The 19,495-nt window shown below is 42.6% G+C and overlaps 1 protein-coding gene across 1 annotated transcript in view; it reads right to left on the bottom strand.

Annotated features, from left to right (window-relative positions):
• Positions 1–19,495, bottom strand: part of abcc2 (ATP binding cassette subfamily C member 2) — a 39,918-nt gene that overhangs the window by 18,644 nt on the left and 1,779 nt on the right. The window contains exons 2-20 of the mRNA XM_074645771.1: positions 16,848–17,024; positions 16,386–16,514; positions 16,159–16,299; positions 15,645–15,767; positions 15,442–15,497; positions 15,101–15,353; positions 14,784–14,980; positions 13,888–14,065; positions 13,272–13,526; positions 4,484–4,549; positions 4,029–4,166; positions 3,794–3,940; positions 3,629–3,713; positions 3,450–3,516; positions 3,204–3,330; positions 2,248–2,424; positions 946–1,113; positions 499–682; positions 178–313 (exon numbers count right to left, since the gene is read on the bottom strand). Coding sequence (XP_074501872.1) covers positions 178–313; positions 499–682; positions 946–1,113; positions 2,248–2,424; positions 3,204–3,330; positions 3,450–3,516; positions 3,629–3,713; positions 3,794–3,940; positions 4,029–4,166; positions 4,484–4,549; positions 13,272–13,526; positions 13,888–14,065; positions 14,784–14,980; positions 15,101–15,353; positions 15,442–15,497; positions 15,645–15,767; positions 16,159–16,299; positions 16,386–16,514; positions 16,848–17,024 — 2,804 coding nt within the window. The remainder of the gene's footprint in view (positions 1–177; positions 314–498; positions 683–945; positions 1,114–2,247; positions 2,425–3,203; positions 3,331–3,449; positions 3,517–3,628; positions 3,714–3,793; positions 3,941–4,028; positions 4,167–4,483; positions 4,550–13,271; positions 13,527–13,887; positions 14,066–14,783; positions 14,981–15,100; positions 15,354–15,441; positions 15,498–15,644; positions 15,768–16,158; positions 16,300–16,385; positions 16,515–16,847; positions 17,025–19,495) is intronic.

The following is a 19,495-nucleotide window of genomic DNA, read 5'->3' as shown; positions in this document are numbered from 1 at the left end:
CTTGTATGCAGTGCATGAAAACAAGAAATACTGCATGAGACAATATTTGGGCATGGGATCTTGTGATAATGGTGACTTGCCCATGTGCCCTACGAGAAGCCCACTGCCCCTACATTAATCCTCACTCACTCAAGCTGTTTGTCTATTTTGTTGCCCATCACTTCATTGAGTTCTAACCTGCCGTTGCGCTGGCTGCGGCGGATACTGTTTTCTCTCTTTAGCGTAAAAGAAACTGTGTCCTCCAAAGGAGAGTCGGGTTGAGTGTCCTCTATATCAGGGATCAGCTCCACATCTGCAGTGTCCTGGCGATGATCTGAATAAATATGGTCACATAGCATACATGGTGTCTTACATACTGTATCTATAGCTCTATATAAAGCTCATAATCACATTATAACTCATATGCAGACCTCAGCCACAGTTTTTGGTTGTGCCACAAAAGTGCAGTATTTTGTGCATCTTACATCAATAATGCAGTGAGAAAACTTGTGTAATTACCTGACTCTGAAAGGGTTCTATTCCTTTGCTCTTTGGCATATGTGTCTAGAAATTCAGAAAAAGCTCCTTTGCTGGCACGAAGGCTCTTGTAGGATCCAACCTCAGAAATCACTCCATCCACCAAGACCACTATTTCATCTACGTATGGCAGGAAGCTCACTCCATGAGTCACCAGGATACGAGTCTGTACAGACAAAGACACACTTGCCCTCAGCTGTGAAATCATAATTCACTTCGGACAGTAAAAAAATAAGAATATATAGGGTCTATGAAAGGATTGTAAATCACATTTTATTACACCTATCTTTGGTAAAAAAAAAATCATATTCTGAACTGCCTGCTACCAATATATTTAACATGTCACTGTGAATTATACCATATTCAAATAGTAGTTCTTTTGAAGTGAAACATTTAATACTGATCAATGCATTAAGGCTCAGCACGAACCTTGTCTTTGAGTAGTCCTTTGGGTCCAATGACTTCATCGAAGAGATGTTTTCCTACATGAGAGTCCACAGCAGACAAGGGGTCATCTAATAGATAAATATCAGCCTGACTGTAAGCCGCCCGGGCCAAGCTCACACGCTGCTTCTGACCCCCTGAGAGGTTGATGCCCTGAGGACAGAGGAGAGGAGAGGAGAGGAGAGGAGAGGAGAGGAGAGGAGAGGAGAGGAGAGGTGTTTCTTATTATTCGTCTCTGGGTTTTCATTTTGAACAATATGTGTCATCGATGTAATGTTGCTTGGCAGCTGATATGCCTTAGTTGTTGAATCTTCAGAACAAGAACTATATTTCTATGAAAAAATAACACAACCTTAAGAAATAATATAACCACGTTGTCATGGATTTCTGAGCTGGTTTTAAAGTAACAGTGTGTAGGATCTGTCAGTATCTAGCGGTGAGATTAAGATTGCAACCAACTGAAGGCTCTCCCGTGTGCCAAGCGGGTTGGAGAGCTACGGTGGCTGACGTGAAAACGCGAATGGCCCTCTCTAGAGCCAGGTGTAGTAAGAGTAGCGTAGGTCCTCTGGAACAGAACCTGCTTACAGTGTGTGTGTGTGTGTGTACAAGGGAAGTGAGTGGTGAAGCAAGAGAAAGAGCGGTAGCGACAACAGGAGAGTAACGTTATCGACTCCAGCCCAAGTCGTTCTGGGCTACTGTAGCAACATGGCGGTGCAACATGGCGGTGCAACATGGCGGTGCAACATGGCGGACTCCATTAAGAGAACCCGCTCCCTATGTAGATATAAACGTCTCATTCTAAGGTAACGAAAACACGACGATTCTTATTTTCGGCTGATTATAAACTAAAGAAAACATACTTATTAATATTATATTCCATTTCTACCAATAGATCCCTCTAAATATTACACACTTGTCCTTTAAGTCTCTGCAAATTGGTTTTACTGTATATTTGAAAGAAAAATGTAGTAAATGGGCTGCAAAGGATGCAAAAACAGTGGTAGCGAAGGGTGATTTGACCCATAATTAATATCACAAGGATTTTACAACATATTCATTGATAAAAAATACATTGACAATAATTCTAACATTGGTATTGTCTTTGAAAACAAGGGGCACAAACAAGGCTTGCAGCTGGGTTTGTGTGGTTTGTGATCAGCTCAGACAAGTATGATTGTGTTTGTGTTCTCACTGAACATCCAGAATATGTTTACATAGGGTGAGCCATACACAGCAACGAAACTCCAACGACTATCATACACAAATCCTCTAATCCTTGGCTCTTACTTTCTCTCCAATCTCGGTGAGGGCACCTCCAGGCAGCAGCTCCAGGTCGGGAACCAGGGCACAGGCCTCTATCACTCCCTGAAACCTCCTTTCCTCATGGGCAGAGCCAAACAGGATGTTATCCCTCAGAGTGGCGTTTTGGATCCAGGCTTGCTGTGGCACATAGGCAAGGGAGCCCTGGACAGAAAAACGTTAAGAGTCAGGCACAGAGTTCCTTCTAACCACAGTGGTGTCCAGCCCCCTGCCATTCAAACCAAACACTACACCGGTTGAGAGGGCAAAAAGCAAATCACTTATAGTTGCATTTATAGAAAAGGTTAAAGCCTTATCTTATTGCTGCATTGTTCAACTGTTTGAAGAAATCACATTTTTACAGCAGCCTTTACTATTGGCTTTTCTCAGGAAGTATAGAAAGGTTAAAGCTATTTCCTGTTCAAGTCTAATATTGATCACATCAGAGCAAAACTTCAAATTGGACTTAAAAAGATGGTTTCTTAGTAACTTGTAGCCTGAATTAGATCACAAAGAGAGCTTGGAACGTGTAGGCTGTGCCACTCTGCCGTTGTAATGTGTTTTGTCTCGAGTGTTGTTGTGGTTTTTATGTTTTTGTTGTGTTGTATGCTGGAGGACCACAGTGGAAATAATTTTGTATTTTAATCCTTGATGATTGTAACTACTGCTGAGTTATTCTGTATCTTTAATCATCAAATAAATTCAATCAAGATCCTGTCAAATTTTACTGTTTTTTTTCCTGCACTCTTGAATCACTTTTTGTGTACTGAAGTGAATGTTCAATTATTACCGCAGTGGAAAAAACATCTTCATACACTCTAATTAAAACTGGTTTGAACTGGGTAATTTTAATTAACACTCAACAGAATGTTGTGGGTATTAAATGCCCTTGGCTGAACACACTACAGTATTATTGTTTGGCGAAGGCAGGAACAAGGTGTCACCTGAATGTTGATGAAGCCTTTGGTGCTGTGCATCTCTCCCAGGAGGGCTGACATGAGCGAGGACTTTCCTGAGCCCACAGCTCCCACTACTGCTACCAACCGACCTGGCTTAATATCCAAGGACACACTGGCAAACACGCACAGAATAAATATGGTCACGGTTGTAAAGGGTTAAACACAAATGTTTTGCAGCTATATAGTGTAATATCCAAATGTGTTATTTTGTGTTTGACACAACAAACATACTCTTTCAGCAGAGGCTCAGCTTCTTTTTCCCAAGCAAAGGAACCATCACGTATGCTAACAGCAGTGTCTAGCAGATGAACACAGGTGCACAGATAGGACATTATGTACTGTACATGTACCAATAAATATGCCTCACTGCTCAGCGGAGGAACAGGTGTAAATGCAGATGGTGAACGTACTGAAGCTGTGGTCATGGCGCACAATGTCACTGTCAAGGTCTTCACCTCCCAGAAACTTCTCCAGGCGCTTCTTAGACACTGACGTCTGAAGTGCAAAAGAACAAGTTAGTGGTCTTTTAGGTTTGGTATGTGTGCGTGTAGCGTGTGTTGTTGTTGTTCCCTTACTTGCACGATAGCAGCGATGAGCATGGGCAGCATGGCCAGGGGAAATCGGAGGATGTTGAAAAGAGAGATGGAAGTGAAAGCCTTCTCAGCGGTCAACACGTTGCTTGGGCTTGCCTCTACAAACACTGCAAATGTGGCCAGTGAAACCTGCAAGGAGAATAGAGATTTGCAAAAAAGACCATCCATGACCTGCTGCTTCTCGTCTTTTTTTACGAGGCTCCTTAACAGGACTCACCAGAGCCGGAGCACAGCTGAAGATGAAGGTGGAAACAGACGACAGGTAGGCAAACTTCTTCATGACTTTCAGTTCTTCCCCCCTAATGTCTTCCACCTGCGCCTGGAAGGACGGCTCCCATGCAAACAGCTTCAGAATCTGGTGGGAGACGAAAGGCAAAGAGGGGGACGAGGGAGTAGAGGGCATTTTGGAGGACACGGAAAAGGAAGGGTGAGGGAACAGAATGATAGCATTCATACCTCTTGTGGCCAACATCAATAAACCACAGGTGGTGGATGCAGGATAATAGAAGGCACTGAGGACTAACGTTTCAGCTTTTTCCTAAGGCATGAAATCCTTTCATCTGAGGAAGGCCCCCACCTCCACCAATCAGCCTGAACTATTTTTACTCGAAAAAGGTTAGAAGAGGTGGTGTTCTTACAACAATTACCTTTGATGATGGGCTATTTACTCACCTTGATCCCATTAAGTACTTCGTTCATGATTTTCAGTCTCTTGTCTTTGAACTTCATGTTCTCGATCTGAAAAGAAAAAAGAAATGTAGGAAATGTCATAAAAGTTGCTTTTTTAAAGAGATAGCAGTAATGGTTTATTTGTTATTAATTATTATTATTATTATTATTTATGATAAGTTCAATGCAAACAACATTTTGTGTTTTACTAAAAAAAGATGCACAAAAAGACAAAAAAAAAGATTAAATAATTGGCAAAGGATTAAAAACAAACAAAAACACACACAATGAGAAATAATAAATAGAATATTAAAATTAGAATTTAAATTAAATTAAAAAGTTGCTCACTTTTAACCTAATGTAATAATAACTAGTAATAATACAGCTAGGAAGAGAGGTCATTTGCAGCATTACATGTGAAGTGTTCTCGAAGCTTCTCAAAGCCGCTTCGCATTTCTCTGAAAACATCTTTGACATTTAAATAAAATGCATGGATATTCTTCTGCCACCCAAACAAACACTGGATCTATGTGGTGAAAGTCTCAGGAGAAATACTCGACCCATTTGATCCTCACTAACGCCTGCATGTGAGCCATAGCTATTGTAAAAGACAAACAAATTTTCTTGAATAGTGTGTAATGGCAATTTTCATATCTGCTGTAAGAAAGTGTATCTTTAGATTATCTCAAGGCTTCACATGTTCAGCTGCGTCACCATAAGACAGTGACCTGACATTTACAGATTGCTGAGATACTTGTTATGACTTGTGATGCTCTGGTGTCTGCTGTGTGCTGACGCAATCATACACTTTCTCTCGTTCCTCTTTTTGTATTCCTTGCACTTATCTTCGTGTTATGATTTAAACTGTATAAATACTCTATACTCTTTGTACTCAGGGCTCGCTTGCCTCAGTTCACTCTGTAACTGTGCTCGTGAGTCCATCTGCAGGTGCTTCTATTAAATTTACTTGAAAGACAGGTTGTGACCACAGTTTGTGTCTCGTTTTTACAGAAACTGCCACCACAATTTGGCGTTGTCGGCAGGATCACTCGTGTGAGCAGGACCGCTGGAACTCTGTGCGAGGGTAAAGACCGTGCACGGCTTGGAGTCCGGGACTCTAACCTCAACCTCCCCATAAAAAGGGTGTAGAAGTGGGGGCCTGACGCCGGAGGACCAAGTCTCGCTCACCGCTGTGATCCAAAAGAACCAGGTGGCTGAAAACAACTCTGTCTTTCTGGTAAGTTAGATTTCATTCATACGGCGTCTGTACAGGGGGATACAGTATCTGTACAGGGGGATAAAGCGCTGTTGTGGGAATGAAGATAGGGATTCTCCCACTTTGAGGGTGGTTGTGACAGACGTGTCAACAGGGCAGGTGTAAGACGACCGCTGTAGAATCCCGGGCTAGCACTTTTTCGGTACCAAGGAGTTCTGGGAACTCAGAGGGATAACATCAATACACTGTTTTTCTTGTATAAGTGTAAATACACAAGGAGTTCTGGGAACTCGGAGGAGTTCTGGGAACTCAGTAAATAAATACACTGTAATCACACATAGTGTAATAATAATAATAATATTGTAGAAGGAGTTCTGGGAACTCAGTGAATAAAATACACTGTAATCACACATAGTGTAAATAAATAAATAAATAAATAAATAAATAAATAAATAAATAAATAATAATAATAATAATAATAATAATAATAATAATAATAATAATAATAATAATATTGCTATCTTTTTTCTTTTTGACCTAGTGGACTGATCACACACTGGAGGAAAAAGAAAAAAGAGGGGGGGAAAGAGTATTTAGAAGTAAGACCTTACTGGAGTTAAAGCATAATCACCTGTAGGAGTTGAAGTATATAAAGGTATAACCACCCGTAGAAATCTCTAAGCAAAATCTTGATAAAAATAGTCCACGACCCCTTAACTAAAAAGTACATTGATATTGAAGAGATCTTGAAAACTATATTTTAAAATGGGTGCAAATCATAGCAAACTCAAAGGATTGTGATAATCCACCTCAATTAATGTCGCCTAACAACAAAGATAAAAGGTATTTGACCAACTTGACGTGTGGGTTAACGAGTGTGGATTTCTAAGCACTGGCAGTTTTAGCATAAGACAGCTCCAAGCTTTAAAAAACAAAGTAGAAGAAGCAACCATCAGGGACAGAAAACAAAAAAATCAGGGACAGCACTACTAAAATCCATGTCTCAGTGTCTCAAGCTAGATCCTGATCTGGACTCGACCCCGCAACGACAACAGCCGGCCCAGGCAGTGCTGCCCAGCGCTCCATCTCCACCTCCATCTCCACCTCTTCCTCCACCAGTGGAAGGAGCCATGACGGAGGAAGAGGGCCCAAGAAGCTCAGCAACCAAGCCTGGAATGGACATTGGCAAAATCTCACTGTGCAAGCAGAGAGACTATGAGACTGTGTCTGCGTACCTTATCAGACTCACAGAGGTTCACAACACACAGTGGCCTCCTACGACTAGCTGCCATGAGGGGAAACAATGAGGTCGGTCCCTGGGAAGCTCATCTTCGGGACCGCTTCATCAATGAGACCAGAGATCAGTGAGATGATAAAACGCAATTACATCACTTTGGGAATGCGGAAACCTTGAGACTGTCGAGAATCGCGCCATGGCAGAAGGGATGGAGGCAGGGGGAGATCCAACGCCTGCTTCAGATGTGGAAAGATGGGATACTGGGCAAGGAATTGCCCTGAGAACCAGGACACACAGGCTGATTGACTAGCGGAGGGGTCGAGGACAGTGAAGGATTCATCTAGCTTTGACACGGAGACGGGAAACAGTGACCTATCTGCACATCAGACACGTAAGAACACAGGCACACAACTCATGATTTCACAAGCAATTGAATATCTTGAATCTGTACAGGAAACTGGTAAAGAGAAAGCTATTGAACTATATGCTAAGTATAAACAGATGCCAAAGAAGACATCATCTGTGGTAAAAAGATACACAGTTCCACTACCATGCTGGGATAACATTGAGGGGGATTTCAAACACTCTTTACTGTTATCAAAACACTGTTCGATTAACCTGATGGGGAGAGATTTTATTGTTTTACTGGGGATAGTTTTGATATCTACACCACAGGGCATAGTTGTAACCAGAATTAGCAAACAACATCTTTTTTCAAATATAGTAAAGAGGACCTGTTATATGCCTACCAATGGAAAATCCCAAACACTGCACTTAACTCTGTTAATGACACTCTCATAAACCAAGCTACAGCTCTCTCCACAGCCACACACAGATATTATGAGAAAACATGACTTGCAATGCAACTCGCTTATCTCTTTTTGGAGTAGACAGTGAGTTTGAAAACAAATGGTACAGAGAGAGCCTTGATAAGGACAAACTCAAGCTTGACTGGCTGTTTCAGTGACTCTGCCTGACACACTTTTTCAGTCTCTATTTCAGATACCACACTCTGATCCCAACGTCTCATTGGTCAAATCAAAGGATGAAAGGTTGCAAGAATTGGGACCTTAGACTAAAAGGTGTAATGATGCTACAGGGTGGGAGAAAACAGCGGACCCCAAAATTGATTTTCACAGGGTCTTAAAAGTACACCGTAAGAGATTTTCTGCTGTAGTAAACGCAGTCAGATCTGTTGAACTCCTCCCAGACACAGAATGCAAACTGTCAAACTTTGCCAGGTTTAAACATAAACAAGCAAAAAGTCCCTTTGACACGTTATTAGAACACCTTTTTGTGAATAACGCAAAGGACATTCCTGAGCTAAAACAAGTACCTTCATGTGTATGGGCTCAACATAAGTATGACGTCGGATTGATTAAAAATACTGAGCCACTCGTGATAACACCTAAATCTTCCTACAGGCCATGCAAAAATCAATATCCTTTAAAAAAGGAAGCAGTTGAGGGTATCAAGCCAGTTTTTGATGCTCTCCTTAAAGCCGGGGTGATTGTTCCATGCGACCGATCCCCTGTTCGCACACCAATCTTTCCCGTTAAAAAACTCAAGGATGCTGGACAGCCAGATGAGTGGAGATTTGTTCAAGATCTACAAGCAGTAAATGCTGCAGTACATGCACGTGCACCAAATGTTCCAAATCCTCACACAATTCTCTCTCAGGTTCCATCTGATAGTAAGTGGTTCTCTGTCGTTGACTTGGCAAATGCGTTCTTCAGCATCCCAGTCGACACAGACAGCCAGTTTTGGTTTGCATTTTCTTTCGAGAACAAAATGTACACATTTACCCGTCTTTGTCAGGGGTTTTCCGAATCCCCTACCGTCTTTAATGCTAAATTAAAGGAAAATCTGGATTCACTCATACTGCGGGGGGGGGGGGGGGGGGGGGGGGGTAGCGCCCTCTTGCAGTATGTTGATGATTTGATGATTTGCTCCCCTACCAGAGAGGCTTGTGTGCAGGACACAGTTGCCCTGCTCACACACCTAGCAAAAAATGGCCACAAAGCAAGTTTATCAAAACTGCAGTTTGTTTCTGAGAAGGTTACCTTTCTGGGTCATGTGATCACTGCAGAGGGCAAAACCCTCTCGCCCAAACGAATTGAAGCCGTTCAAACTATCCCAAAACCCGACACAAAAAAACAGGTAATGAGTTTTCTCGGCACAACATCCTATTGTAGGCAATGGATTCCAAATTATGCTGAAATCGAGGCACCATTGGCAGCAATTGCCCATGGAAAAGGCCTCACTGCAAAAGACAAAATTGTCTGGACACCTGAAGCAGAAAAAGCTTTTGTTGATTTAAAGCTAGCTCTACAATCTCCTCCAACGTTGGGCCTACCAGACTGCACCAGACCATTCACACAGACAGTTGACGACCGGGGGGGGTACATGACATCAGTACTAACACAGGATCATGGGGGACGGCAGAGACCTGTAGCTTACTTTTCATCAAAACTAGACTCGGTAGCAGCAGGACTTCCAAATTGCCTCAGAGCTGTGGCAGCTGCTGAAAAAGCTGTAATGGCATCACGTGACATAGTAGGGTATGCTGATTTAACCCTGTTAGTTCCACATGCGGTGTCAATGATTTTGCTTGAACAAAAGACCTCTCACCTTTCAACGGCCAGGTGGCTCAGGTATAACACAATCTTGCTGGAAATGCCTAATATTGTGGTAAAAAGATGCACTGTTCTAAACCCTGCCACTCTTCTACCCACAGCAGATGATGGACAGCCACACGACTGTGTTGCTGTAATAACTGAAGTTTGCTCCCCCAGGCCAGATCTGCAGGACAGGCCACTCACCAATGCAGACCTAGAACTGTTTGTGGACGGCTCAGCCTCAAGGGACCCAGCAACTGGAAAAAAATCAAGCAGGTTTTGCGGTCACTACATTACACGACACAATATTGGCTCAACCGCTCCCCGCCAACTACTCTGCCCAAGCTGCAGAGCTCGTGGCATTGACTGAAGCATGTAAGTATGCTAAAGACAAAGCAGTGAGCATTTTCACAGATAGTCGCTATAAATGGGGAATTTGCCATGACTTTGGACAAATTTGGGCTAACAGAAAGTTTCTGACCGCATCTGGCAAACCTATTGCACATCACACACTGGTTGCTGCTCTTCTTGACGCTGTGCTGCTCCCCAAGCAGGTTGCTATCTGCAAATGTGAAGCACACACTAACAACCTTGACACAGTTACACAAGGTAACGCCAGAGCTGATGCGGCTGCAAAGGCTGCGGCAAAAACAAACATGACTAATCAATGTTTTTCCTTGCCTGACACAACAATAACACCGACTGCTGATTTACAGGAGCTGCAATTGAGAGCTACTCAGGATGAGAAAGCTGCCTGGAGGAAAGCTGGTTGTGTAGTCACTAACAAAGTTTGGTGTAGTCCAGATGGTAAACCTTGTTTACCAAAATATCTATTTCCCTACTATGCAAAGTTGACGCATGCGAAGGACCATGCGTCAAAGGGGTCAATGATGAGGGAAATACAAAGATATTGGTTCACTAAAGGTTTCTCTAACTACTCCCAAAAATGTTGTCAAAGCTGTGTGATCTGTGCTACTAACAACGTGGGTAGAGGAATCCAAACCCCACAAAGCGCTCACCCACCTCCACAGAAACCATTTGATCATTTACAAATGGATTTTATTGAACTAACACCGAGTGAGGGAAAGAAATATTGCCTTGTCTTTGTCGATTTATTTTCAAAATACGTTGAAGCTTTTCCAACATCAAAGCAGGACGCTGCAGCAGTTGCAAAGGCATTAATCAGAGAGATAATTCCAAAATGGGGAATCCCTGCTAAAATCTCAAGTGACAATGGCACACCTTTTGTAACCTTTCTCAAGAGTGTTGGAGCATATCTGGGCATCAACATGAAACAACATTGTGCTTACCATCCGGCCAGTGGGGGGGCAGTTGAAAGAGAGAATGGGACATTGAAAAACAAACTTGTTAAATGTTGTGAAGAGACAGGTTTGACATGGACAAAGGCACTACCAATTGTCCTGATGCACATGAGAGCAAGGGTGAGAAGCAGGAGTGGTCTTAGCCCATTTGAAATTTTGTTTGGGAGACCACTAAACACAGGGATTGGTCCTGTTAAAAGGCAACTCCCCAACACTGGCCAGTGCGAAGATGAAATGTTGCGTTATTGTGCAAATTTGACTTCTGTGCTCCATAATATTCACAAACAGGTGAAAGACTCCCTGCCGAGAGCCACAGACCGGAGGCTGCACGACCTGGAGCCAGGTGACTGGATCGTGGTGAAAGATTTCAGGAGGAAAAACTGGAGAGCACGCAGGTGGAACGGACCCCACCAAGTGCTCCTCACCACAGAAACGGCAGTAAAGGTTGCAGAGAGAGCAACCTGGATCCACGCCAGCCATTGCAGACGGGTCCCTGAACCAACTGACGATCCATCAACCAACGCGCATCAACATCAGTAAGTGAGCCAACGCTTTCCCCGGTTCTGTGTTGTTGGGGAGAGAGAGGCGGGTGAGTGCACCCAAGTTTTTCAAACTGCAAGTAAGCAACACACTATCTGGGGTGAGCTGAGGTCACACTGCTGACGAGATGACGCCAACAGACGCAGCACGGCACCCCTTCGGACGATTGGGGTGCAGCCGGAGGGAAGGAATCTGCTGTCTACCCCTGATCGCCATCATCATGGTCCCGCCACTGCTACTGCTACATGAAGGGCCTTGGTGGAAACAAGGCCAACCTTGTGATACGCTGAACATCACACAACAAAACCGAACCAAAAGAGACTTGTTGCACCTACATTCCAGACATTTCAGACAACATGACGCATGTTGTCTCCCACCTTAACGACCTACTGCATGAGGAGAGAAGCAAAGACTCCCAGACTCCAAAGGGATGGAGTTGGTGGTCTTGGCTGACCGACAATGGTTGGAAAGACACGTTGCTGAAGATGTTGACGCCTTTATTGACAATGATCACAATGTTTGCATTATTTGTATGTTGCATTATTCCTTGTGCTAAAGCTATGATTGCCTCTTTGATTAAATCTACCGTCGGACAATATGTACATACACCAGGGCTGGAGAAAGGCATTCCTGACCTTTTTCCACCTCCAGAGTGGACACTACCATTTTATGATGATATTGTCTGAGATAGCTAAATTCCTTCTTTCTCATGTACTTTAATCAAAATCACATAGTCTATTCAAAATTTTGATTTAAGCTTAAATTCCTTCTTTCTCATGTACTTTAAATCAAAATCACATAGTATATTCAAAATTTAAATTTTGTGTATTAGTGTATTTTAGTGTTGATCAGATATGTTAATTATTAAAGTGAGCTCAAAGGGAGGAATGTAATGGCAATTTTCATATCTGCTGTAAGAAAGTGTATCTTTAGATTATCTCAAGGCTTCACATGTTCAGCTGCGTCACCATAAGACAGTGACCTGACATTTACAGATTGCTGAGATACTTATTATGACTTGTGATGCTCTGTTGTCTGCTGTGTGCTGATGCAATCATACACTTTCTCTCATTCCTCTTTTTGTATTCCTTGCACTTATCTTCGTGTTATGATTTAAACTGTATAAATACTCTATACTCTTTGTACTCAGGGCTCGCTTGCCTCAGTTCACTCTGTAACTGTGCTCGTGAGTCCATCTGCAGGTGCTTCTATTAAATTTACTTGAAAGACAGGTTGTGACCACAGTTTGTGTCTTGTTTTTACAGAAACTGCCACCACAAGTGATTGTGTGGTTATTTGGCTCACAGTGGAGATAAGAGTTGCAGACCACAAAATTAAATTGGTTGTTCTTTCAATGTGCATTTTGAACTTTCAAAACATCCGATTAATATTGATCTCGCTTGTGCGCGCACAGGTAATACTGATGGCAACATTTTTCCTTTGTTTCTGTGGTTTCAGTAATGAAATAATCAGTATAATAAACAGGCAAGAGCTGAAAAGGCCTCACTCTCCCTGCTGTTTTTTAAGAGATAAATATAGCAGAGCATTTCAGCACAAAGCACTCTGTAGGCCCCGTGCCTTTTTTGCACCAGAAGTTTACTAACATCTCACCCCCCATTACAGTTGGATGTAAGTAAATCCTGGTGTATGGTGTTCCTTTTTAGTGCACCACATGTCTAACATCATCAGTGTTAGCATTCAATATTACTTATTACTTATATTTTAAAGACAAAAAGTATTTTGATCTGTAATTCAAATTTAAAACTAAACTTGAAGGTCTATTATTGTTGGTATATGCAGCGCACAATATTCTAAAAGGTGTAACAACAATCCTGTATGTGTTTGCATTTCTGCTGACCTGGATTTTTCTGGCCTTGGTGGCGAGCAGCCCGTTGATCGGCACCATCAGCAACATGACTGCCAGTCCGGCCAACACAGAAGGTCCCAACTCCAGCCACAGGAAGACTATGGACAGCAGGATCTGCAGAGGGCAGGACCACAGCAGGTGGATGAAGTTGGTTACGTCGTTGAAGCGCTGGGCGTCTGCTGACATCAGGTTCACCGTTTCCCCAACCGTAGTCTCTTTACGAGTGTCATTAGACACAACCAATGCCTTGGAAAAGAGATGAAGAAGAGATTGTTGGGAGAGAGGGAAATGGAAAGGAAGTAAGTGGAGGACACTTTTGCTGACTGTATCTAACTGTAGTTATATTGGAGAAGAAATTGCTCTTGTAGGATACAAGGCATGGAACCCAGGCAGAGAATGTGAATTATTTCATTAACCAGTTGGTGGCCATTACGTGCGTTAATGAAAGTGATTTTCACTCATACAGCTGACATGAGGCTGGGTGATGAAAACTACACGAGGTGATTTATTTCTTATGATGTGAACAGACAAGGTAATTTATTTCCTTTTTGTAACAATGTGTGAGGTAAACAGGAAAATGTCATCGTGCTTTCACTCGCGTTGTTACCTTTTTGTACACGGCAGCCATGATGGCCGTGCGGACCTTCATCCCCAGCACGAAGCAACGCTGGAAGTACTGCTGCAGGAACAGAGACTGCAGAATGGCCACCAGCACGAGCAGCGCTGCATACAGATAGCCTTCCCAGGTATGCCTGGATTTGTCCGCAGTGAAAGAGATCATCAATCTAGGAGAAGTACAAAAAAAAAAGTTATTTGATGGGGCAGCTCAACACATGCTATGATATTTCAAGCATCTAGTGGCAGTTATTTATTTTTCATATAGGCCTTAAAATGGCAGTAGGCAGTATATTTTTGGCATCTCTGGGCAAAAATTCCGTAATAACCTTTCAGCATATTGTAATTCAAGTGTTCTGAGAGAAAACTAGACTTCTGCACCTCCTCATGGCTCTGTTTTCAGGCTTTAAAAAATGTCCCCGTGACGGGAGACTTTGACCAATAACGGGTCATTTTATTGAGAGAGTGTTCCTTTTGGTTGTGCTCTGGTTTGGTTATGATATAGAAATAACCTTTTTTTAATCATATTTGCTCCAATCTCGCCTACTTCAGCTTTAATGTATTATTATTCTTTCTAATGCTCATTTGTTATTCTGAGTTTTCTATGGCCTTCTCCACTTTTCCAACAGTTCAACGTCCAGTTAACTGACCCTGAGTTAATGATTGCTGACGGAGTGAAAGAGCAGTAAACAGCGGTAAGTAGTCACGGCATAACTATGTTGTGACTAAACAAGTTCAGGATTTGTGTTCAGTCTATGTAAGGAGCAATGAAATAATTTCAAATCACGATCAGTAAATAGCTGCTTAGCTACTTTACAAAAAAAACACAGGAAATCAGGGAACATATCTTTTTGCCTGAGAGAGGGTTTTATTGAAAGCTTGACTCACTTTAGGAGCTGAGGACTGGCAAAAGCCAGCACGTCCTGCAGAAGTTTGAAGAAGGCAGATTCAATCAGAATCCCTTTAAAGGACTTGTAAATGGTGGAAATCAGCCATGAATTGGGATAGTCGTTCTCCTCCTTCTTTTTATCCTTTTTCTTCTTCTTCTTCTCCTCCTTTTCATCTTTTTTCTTTCCCTTTTCCTCCTACAGAAAAATATTGTTTGAACACTGAATCGATGGGCTTTACTAAAAATAAAATCCATTTTGAGGTCAACAGAATGTTCTGTACATATGTGTTAAGTGCTTTTCTCTGCACACTCTTACCATCAGCACATCCTGACTGACGCCTTTCGCCAGACCGTTGGAGAGACCATTTCGAACGTCCTCTTCCTGGGCTTTGTCTTTCTTCTCATCCCGCTTTTTCTTCAACTTGTTTTGTAACCGGACCCGAGCTGCGCCCAACTCCGACTGCATGAAGTGCTGAAAGCGCCGGTTGATGTCAGCCGTGCTGTCCGCCTCGCTCAGCTCCCACATGTCCTCCTGAACCAGGGCCTGCTTGTACCCCTTCAGCACCATGCTGAAGAAACAAGGAGAAGTTGAACATTTTGAGGCGTACATGTGTGGGGGGTTTGCTTGGATTCTTACAGTAGAGATTTTTCATTTACCTGTTCAACCAGTTGAAAGTGATTCTGCTCAAAAATGCTGCACCTGTCTCTGGATTCTGATAAAAACATGGAAGATGGATTACGTTCACAGCAGGCTGAGGTGATGAAGGTTCAGTGTATTATATTTGTTGTTCTGAATCTCGCAGAATCAAATAAATATAAATAACAAAACAAAAAAAGCCTCCATCTGGGAGCTTAGCTACCTTTTTTACAAGCTCCTCGGCTTCTGGAGGGATATCAGCCACAGCAGAGAGAACAAGTGCGATCAATTCCAAGCCAAAGGAAATGTAGAAAAGGCAGAAACGAGGGACATCTCTGATCTCTCCCTGTTGGTCGAAAATGAGTGTAACAAAGAAGGAGGGGTGCAACAGTGAATGGCACATTACCAATAAATACAGAGAGTTGAAATGCATCAAATCAAGAGATTGCATTCTGCCTAATTGTGTGTGATTTGTTTAGAGATATAGTACTGTTTTTCCCACTTTCACAGAGTCAGAAACTAATACATGTCTGAAGTTATGTCACTAAGCAATATTAGGCTATTTTGGCTCTGTCTAGCATCTATAGGATCAAATAACATAATCGTGATGATCCCGTAGGGTTGTGGGGCCTTTTTCCGTATTTTGTCTGAGGGGAGGCCCACAGTCTCAGACTTTGAAACCCTCTGTTCTAGCTGAATGCCTTGCTCCCAACTTGATCTAATGTCTCTGCTCGTACCAGTCTGAGCGCCTCTCGCAGGAGGGTCTGGAAAGGGAAGACGTCGCACACAACAAGGAGCAACCAGAAGAGGAAGAGAGTGGCTGAGTCTACTGATCCTTCCCTCCGCCTCACGCCTGCCTGGCACAACAGCAGAAGGATCTAACAAGAAAGACATACAAAACATGTCATCGTTCCAACTTGAGCACCAGAACAAATAAATCCTTACAAAAACCTGCTGTATTTACCCATGTGACCGCGTACAGGACGGGGTTTACGTAGTATACAGCAGGACTTTTCACTGTTGAACCATCATCCTCTGCAAATGTGACTGCCAGGCCTGCTATTGCCGTCAGGAACAACAGAGACACCACAAGCTGAGGAGAGAGAAGAAAGACAAGAGTAGCAGATGAATCCCAAAGAATTTATAACGATGTAGCTGAACATTTTTTGTAGAAAAACCCTACCAGCCACAAATTATTATTCCAAGCTCAGTATTTCTATATATCTTAAAAAAAATGTCTGGAGGAGATCTTTAAATAAAAATAATCCAAATTAGCCTACTGAGAAAAGAAACAAGTTTATCGTTGACCCCTTGGATCAAGATTTTATAATCATGGGGTACTTTTTGCTGGTGTTACTGTGAAAATGCAGCTTCCTCTCCTTCCCCCTCAGCATCACATTATGACTGGAACAGCTGTGTGCATTACCTGTTTGCAGAGATAGAGCTTAGACAGGTGTTTTGTGATCATTGGTGTTCTTCTGCAGAGAGACACCAGGTGTCGAGGGGCACAGAGCAACAGGAACCCCAGGGGGATCCAGACCAATACCGTCTGCTCTACACATACTGGGAGGTCTGGGTCTTCTCTTTCCACATATGAAGCATTCTGAGGGGCACACACAAACATCACACAAAGATATATTGCCACTGGATGATAGAGCCCTCCTATTCCAACACAAATACACTCCCACCATGTACCCCCGGAGATCACTCTATAACACACCAAACACCTCCCTGATTAGAAATGGATTCAACAGTGTTTTAATCAACATATTTGAAACCTGTTGACAAACTGACGGTCCGCCGGGGGGCCCGGCTTACATACTGTCTTTCAGAGGTTGTAGCAGGCTCAGTAAAGCTAGAGTAAAGGCACTGGTATCATATGAAACTAGACAACCTAAGGAATCCATTGGCTTAAAATACTCCAAAGTTAGAAAAAACTGGCACGGTCATTTTCAAAGGGGTCCCTTGACCTCTGACCTCAAGATATGTGAATGAAAATGGTTTCTATGGGTACCCACGAGTCTTTCCTTTACAGACATGCCCACTTTATGATAATCAATGCAGTTTTCAATGTGTTATTTTTGCCTATTCTAAAATGGTGAATTTTAATATTTCTGCATACTGGGGTCCCTAAACAAGTCTTGGCTTTGCATAAATTGGGTATAACTTTAAAGCTGACACTCCTGTGGATTCAATGAGCTCAATTGTATTCATGTGTGAAGAAGTTCCCCATAGGAGACATTTCATTGTAGTGAGACTATTTTTTAAAAATGTAACCTCACTGTATAAAATGACCTGTGGTGACCTCTAGGATAATCACAGCCTCATGAAACTTTACAGCCACAAACTAGAGACCTAGAGCATTCAGAGGATGGATGGCTTTCCTAGCTAGATTTACAATAAGGGGGTTTCTGAGCAGTACCCAAGTGCTCGCCATCTAATCGCTGAAAAATCCAGAAATCTCCAAATGTCAAAAGTTTTTGATACCAAATCACAGCATGGCTTTTTCTATGGTGTTCCTTAAGGTCTTGGTGTCTTAATGTGGCATTTTGGAGGGATTTTTGATCAGTTTTCGAGTGGTCATAAATTTAGCACCAAATCTGTGTAACAAATGGTATCAACCCCAAAACAACTTACAGTATGAGATATAATTGAGCATGGGAATGGCCATCAATCATAATGTTCTAAGCCCTTATACACTTTCACAATTTATTTTATTCAACAATTTTTATTTCTGGTTTATGACTAGTAAAACTTGACACACAGTGCTGAGCATTATTAAGATTGTTAATCTTCAGGTTCCCAGCTTTCAGATGATGTATAGCACATCTATGTGGCATTTACTGATGACCTTCTATCTCCCCCTCAACATCCCCTGGGTGTGTAATCTGCATTTCCGGAGAACAGAGTGAAAGACAGATGGGTGCTAATCATTAGATTTAACTTTCATCCTACCAACAGGGGTCCCCGCATCCGCAGACCCCAGACGTACAGACCTTTTCAATGCCATTCTGTTGCTAGGGCAACAGCTTTGGTCCAAGTTTAACATTAAAATTAGCATTAACAACCATTAGAACAGGAAATACTAAGGGGCCCATTTAGAATATTTATGTTGGCAAGTTTGAAAAGGTCTATACGTTTTGTCATATCTCACAGATGCTTTATGCAAGGGACGGCTGTGGCTCAAGAGGTAGGTCGTCCACTCATCGAAAGATTGGCGGTTCGATCACTGTCTCCTCCAGTCCACATGACAAAGTGTCCGTGGGCTATGAGTGGTCAGAAGACTAGAAAGTAGGGCTGTGTATTGGCAAGAATCTGGCATTACGATACGTATCATGATACAGGGGTTACGATTCAATATATCACGATATATTGCGATACTGTAAGCAAGGCGATATATTGCAATTTCTTTAATCTAATTTTAGAAAAACTGTCATAGTATAAAGAACACACCACCATATGCATAAAATCTGAGTGACTTTGTACTTTTTTATGCAATCAGAACAGTGGGATCTGCTTTTCTCACAGTCCCTGTAACATACAGCATCATAGCACCACTTTGAGAGGGCACATACACTGAAAGGGCGCATATCTTTGCTATGAAATAAAATATTGACTGAGTTAAAGGGACTGTTTGTAACTTCTTACACGTATAAATCACCCGGGTCGGTGTCCCATGCGCGCTCGCATATGTGCACTCGCGTGTGGCTACGCTGTTCAGACAAGACTCCAACTCAGACTACACAGAAGCAAAACCGTAAAGTTCTATCTAGTGAAGCTCGTCTTGCAAAACAGTGTTGGCCGCGGTCGTAGTACATGGGGGAGACTGTAGCTTTGGTCTCCAGGGCCGGAGTCTCTGCTCCTCTGCTCCTCTGCCTGCTTGCCTTCACTCAACTCGCTCCACCTCACATGCATGCGCGCACACTACACACTGCAGAAGACTTTGTAGCTCCGAGAATATCTAGTGGACGTTTGTGCAGAAATAAATGCTGTAGCTCCTCCAGACCAACAGAGGTTTTCCGTGTTTTGTGAAGTGACGGGGCTCCGCAGCGAGAAACGTTATCGTCTCTGACC

This window comes from Sebastes fasciatus, chromosome 9 (assembly GCF_043250625.1).
Source record: "Sebastes fasciatus isolate fSebFas1 chromosome 9, fSebFas1.pri, whole genome shotgun sequence".
Taxonomy (NCBI): domain Eukaryota; kingdom Metazoa; phylum Chordata; class Actinopteri; order Perciformes; family Sebastidae; genus Sebastes; species Sebastes fasciatus.
This window is presented reverse-complemented; position numbering and strand designations above follow the sequence as displayed.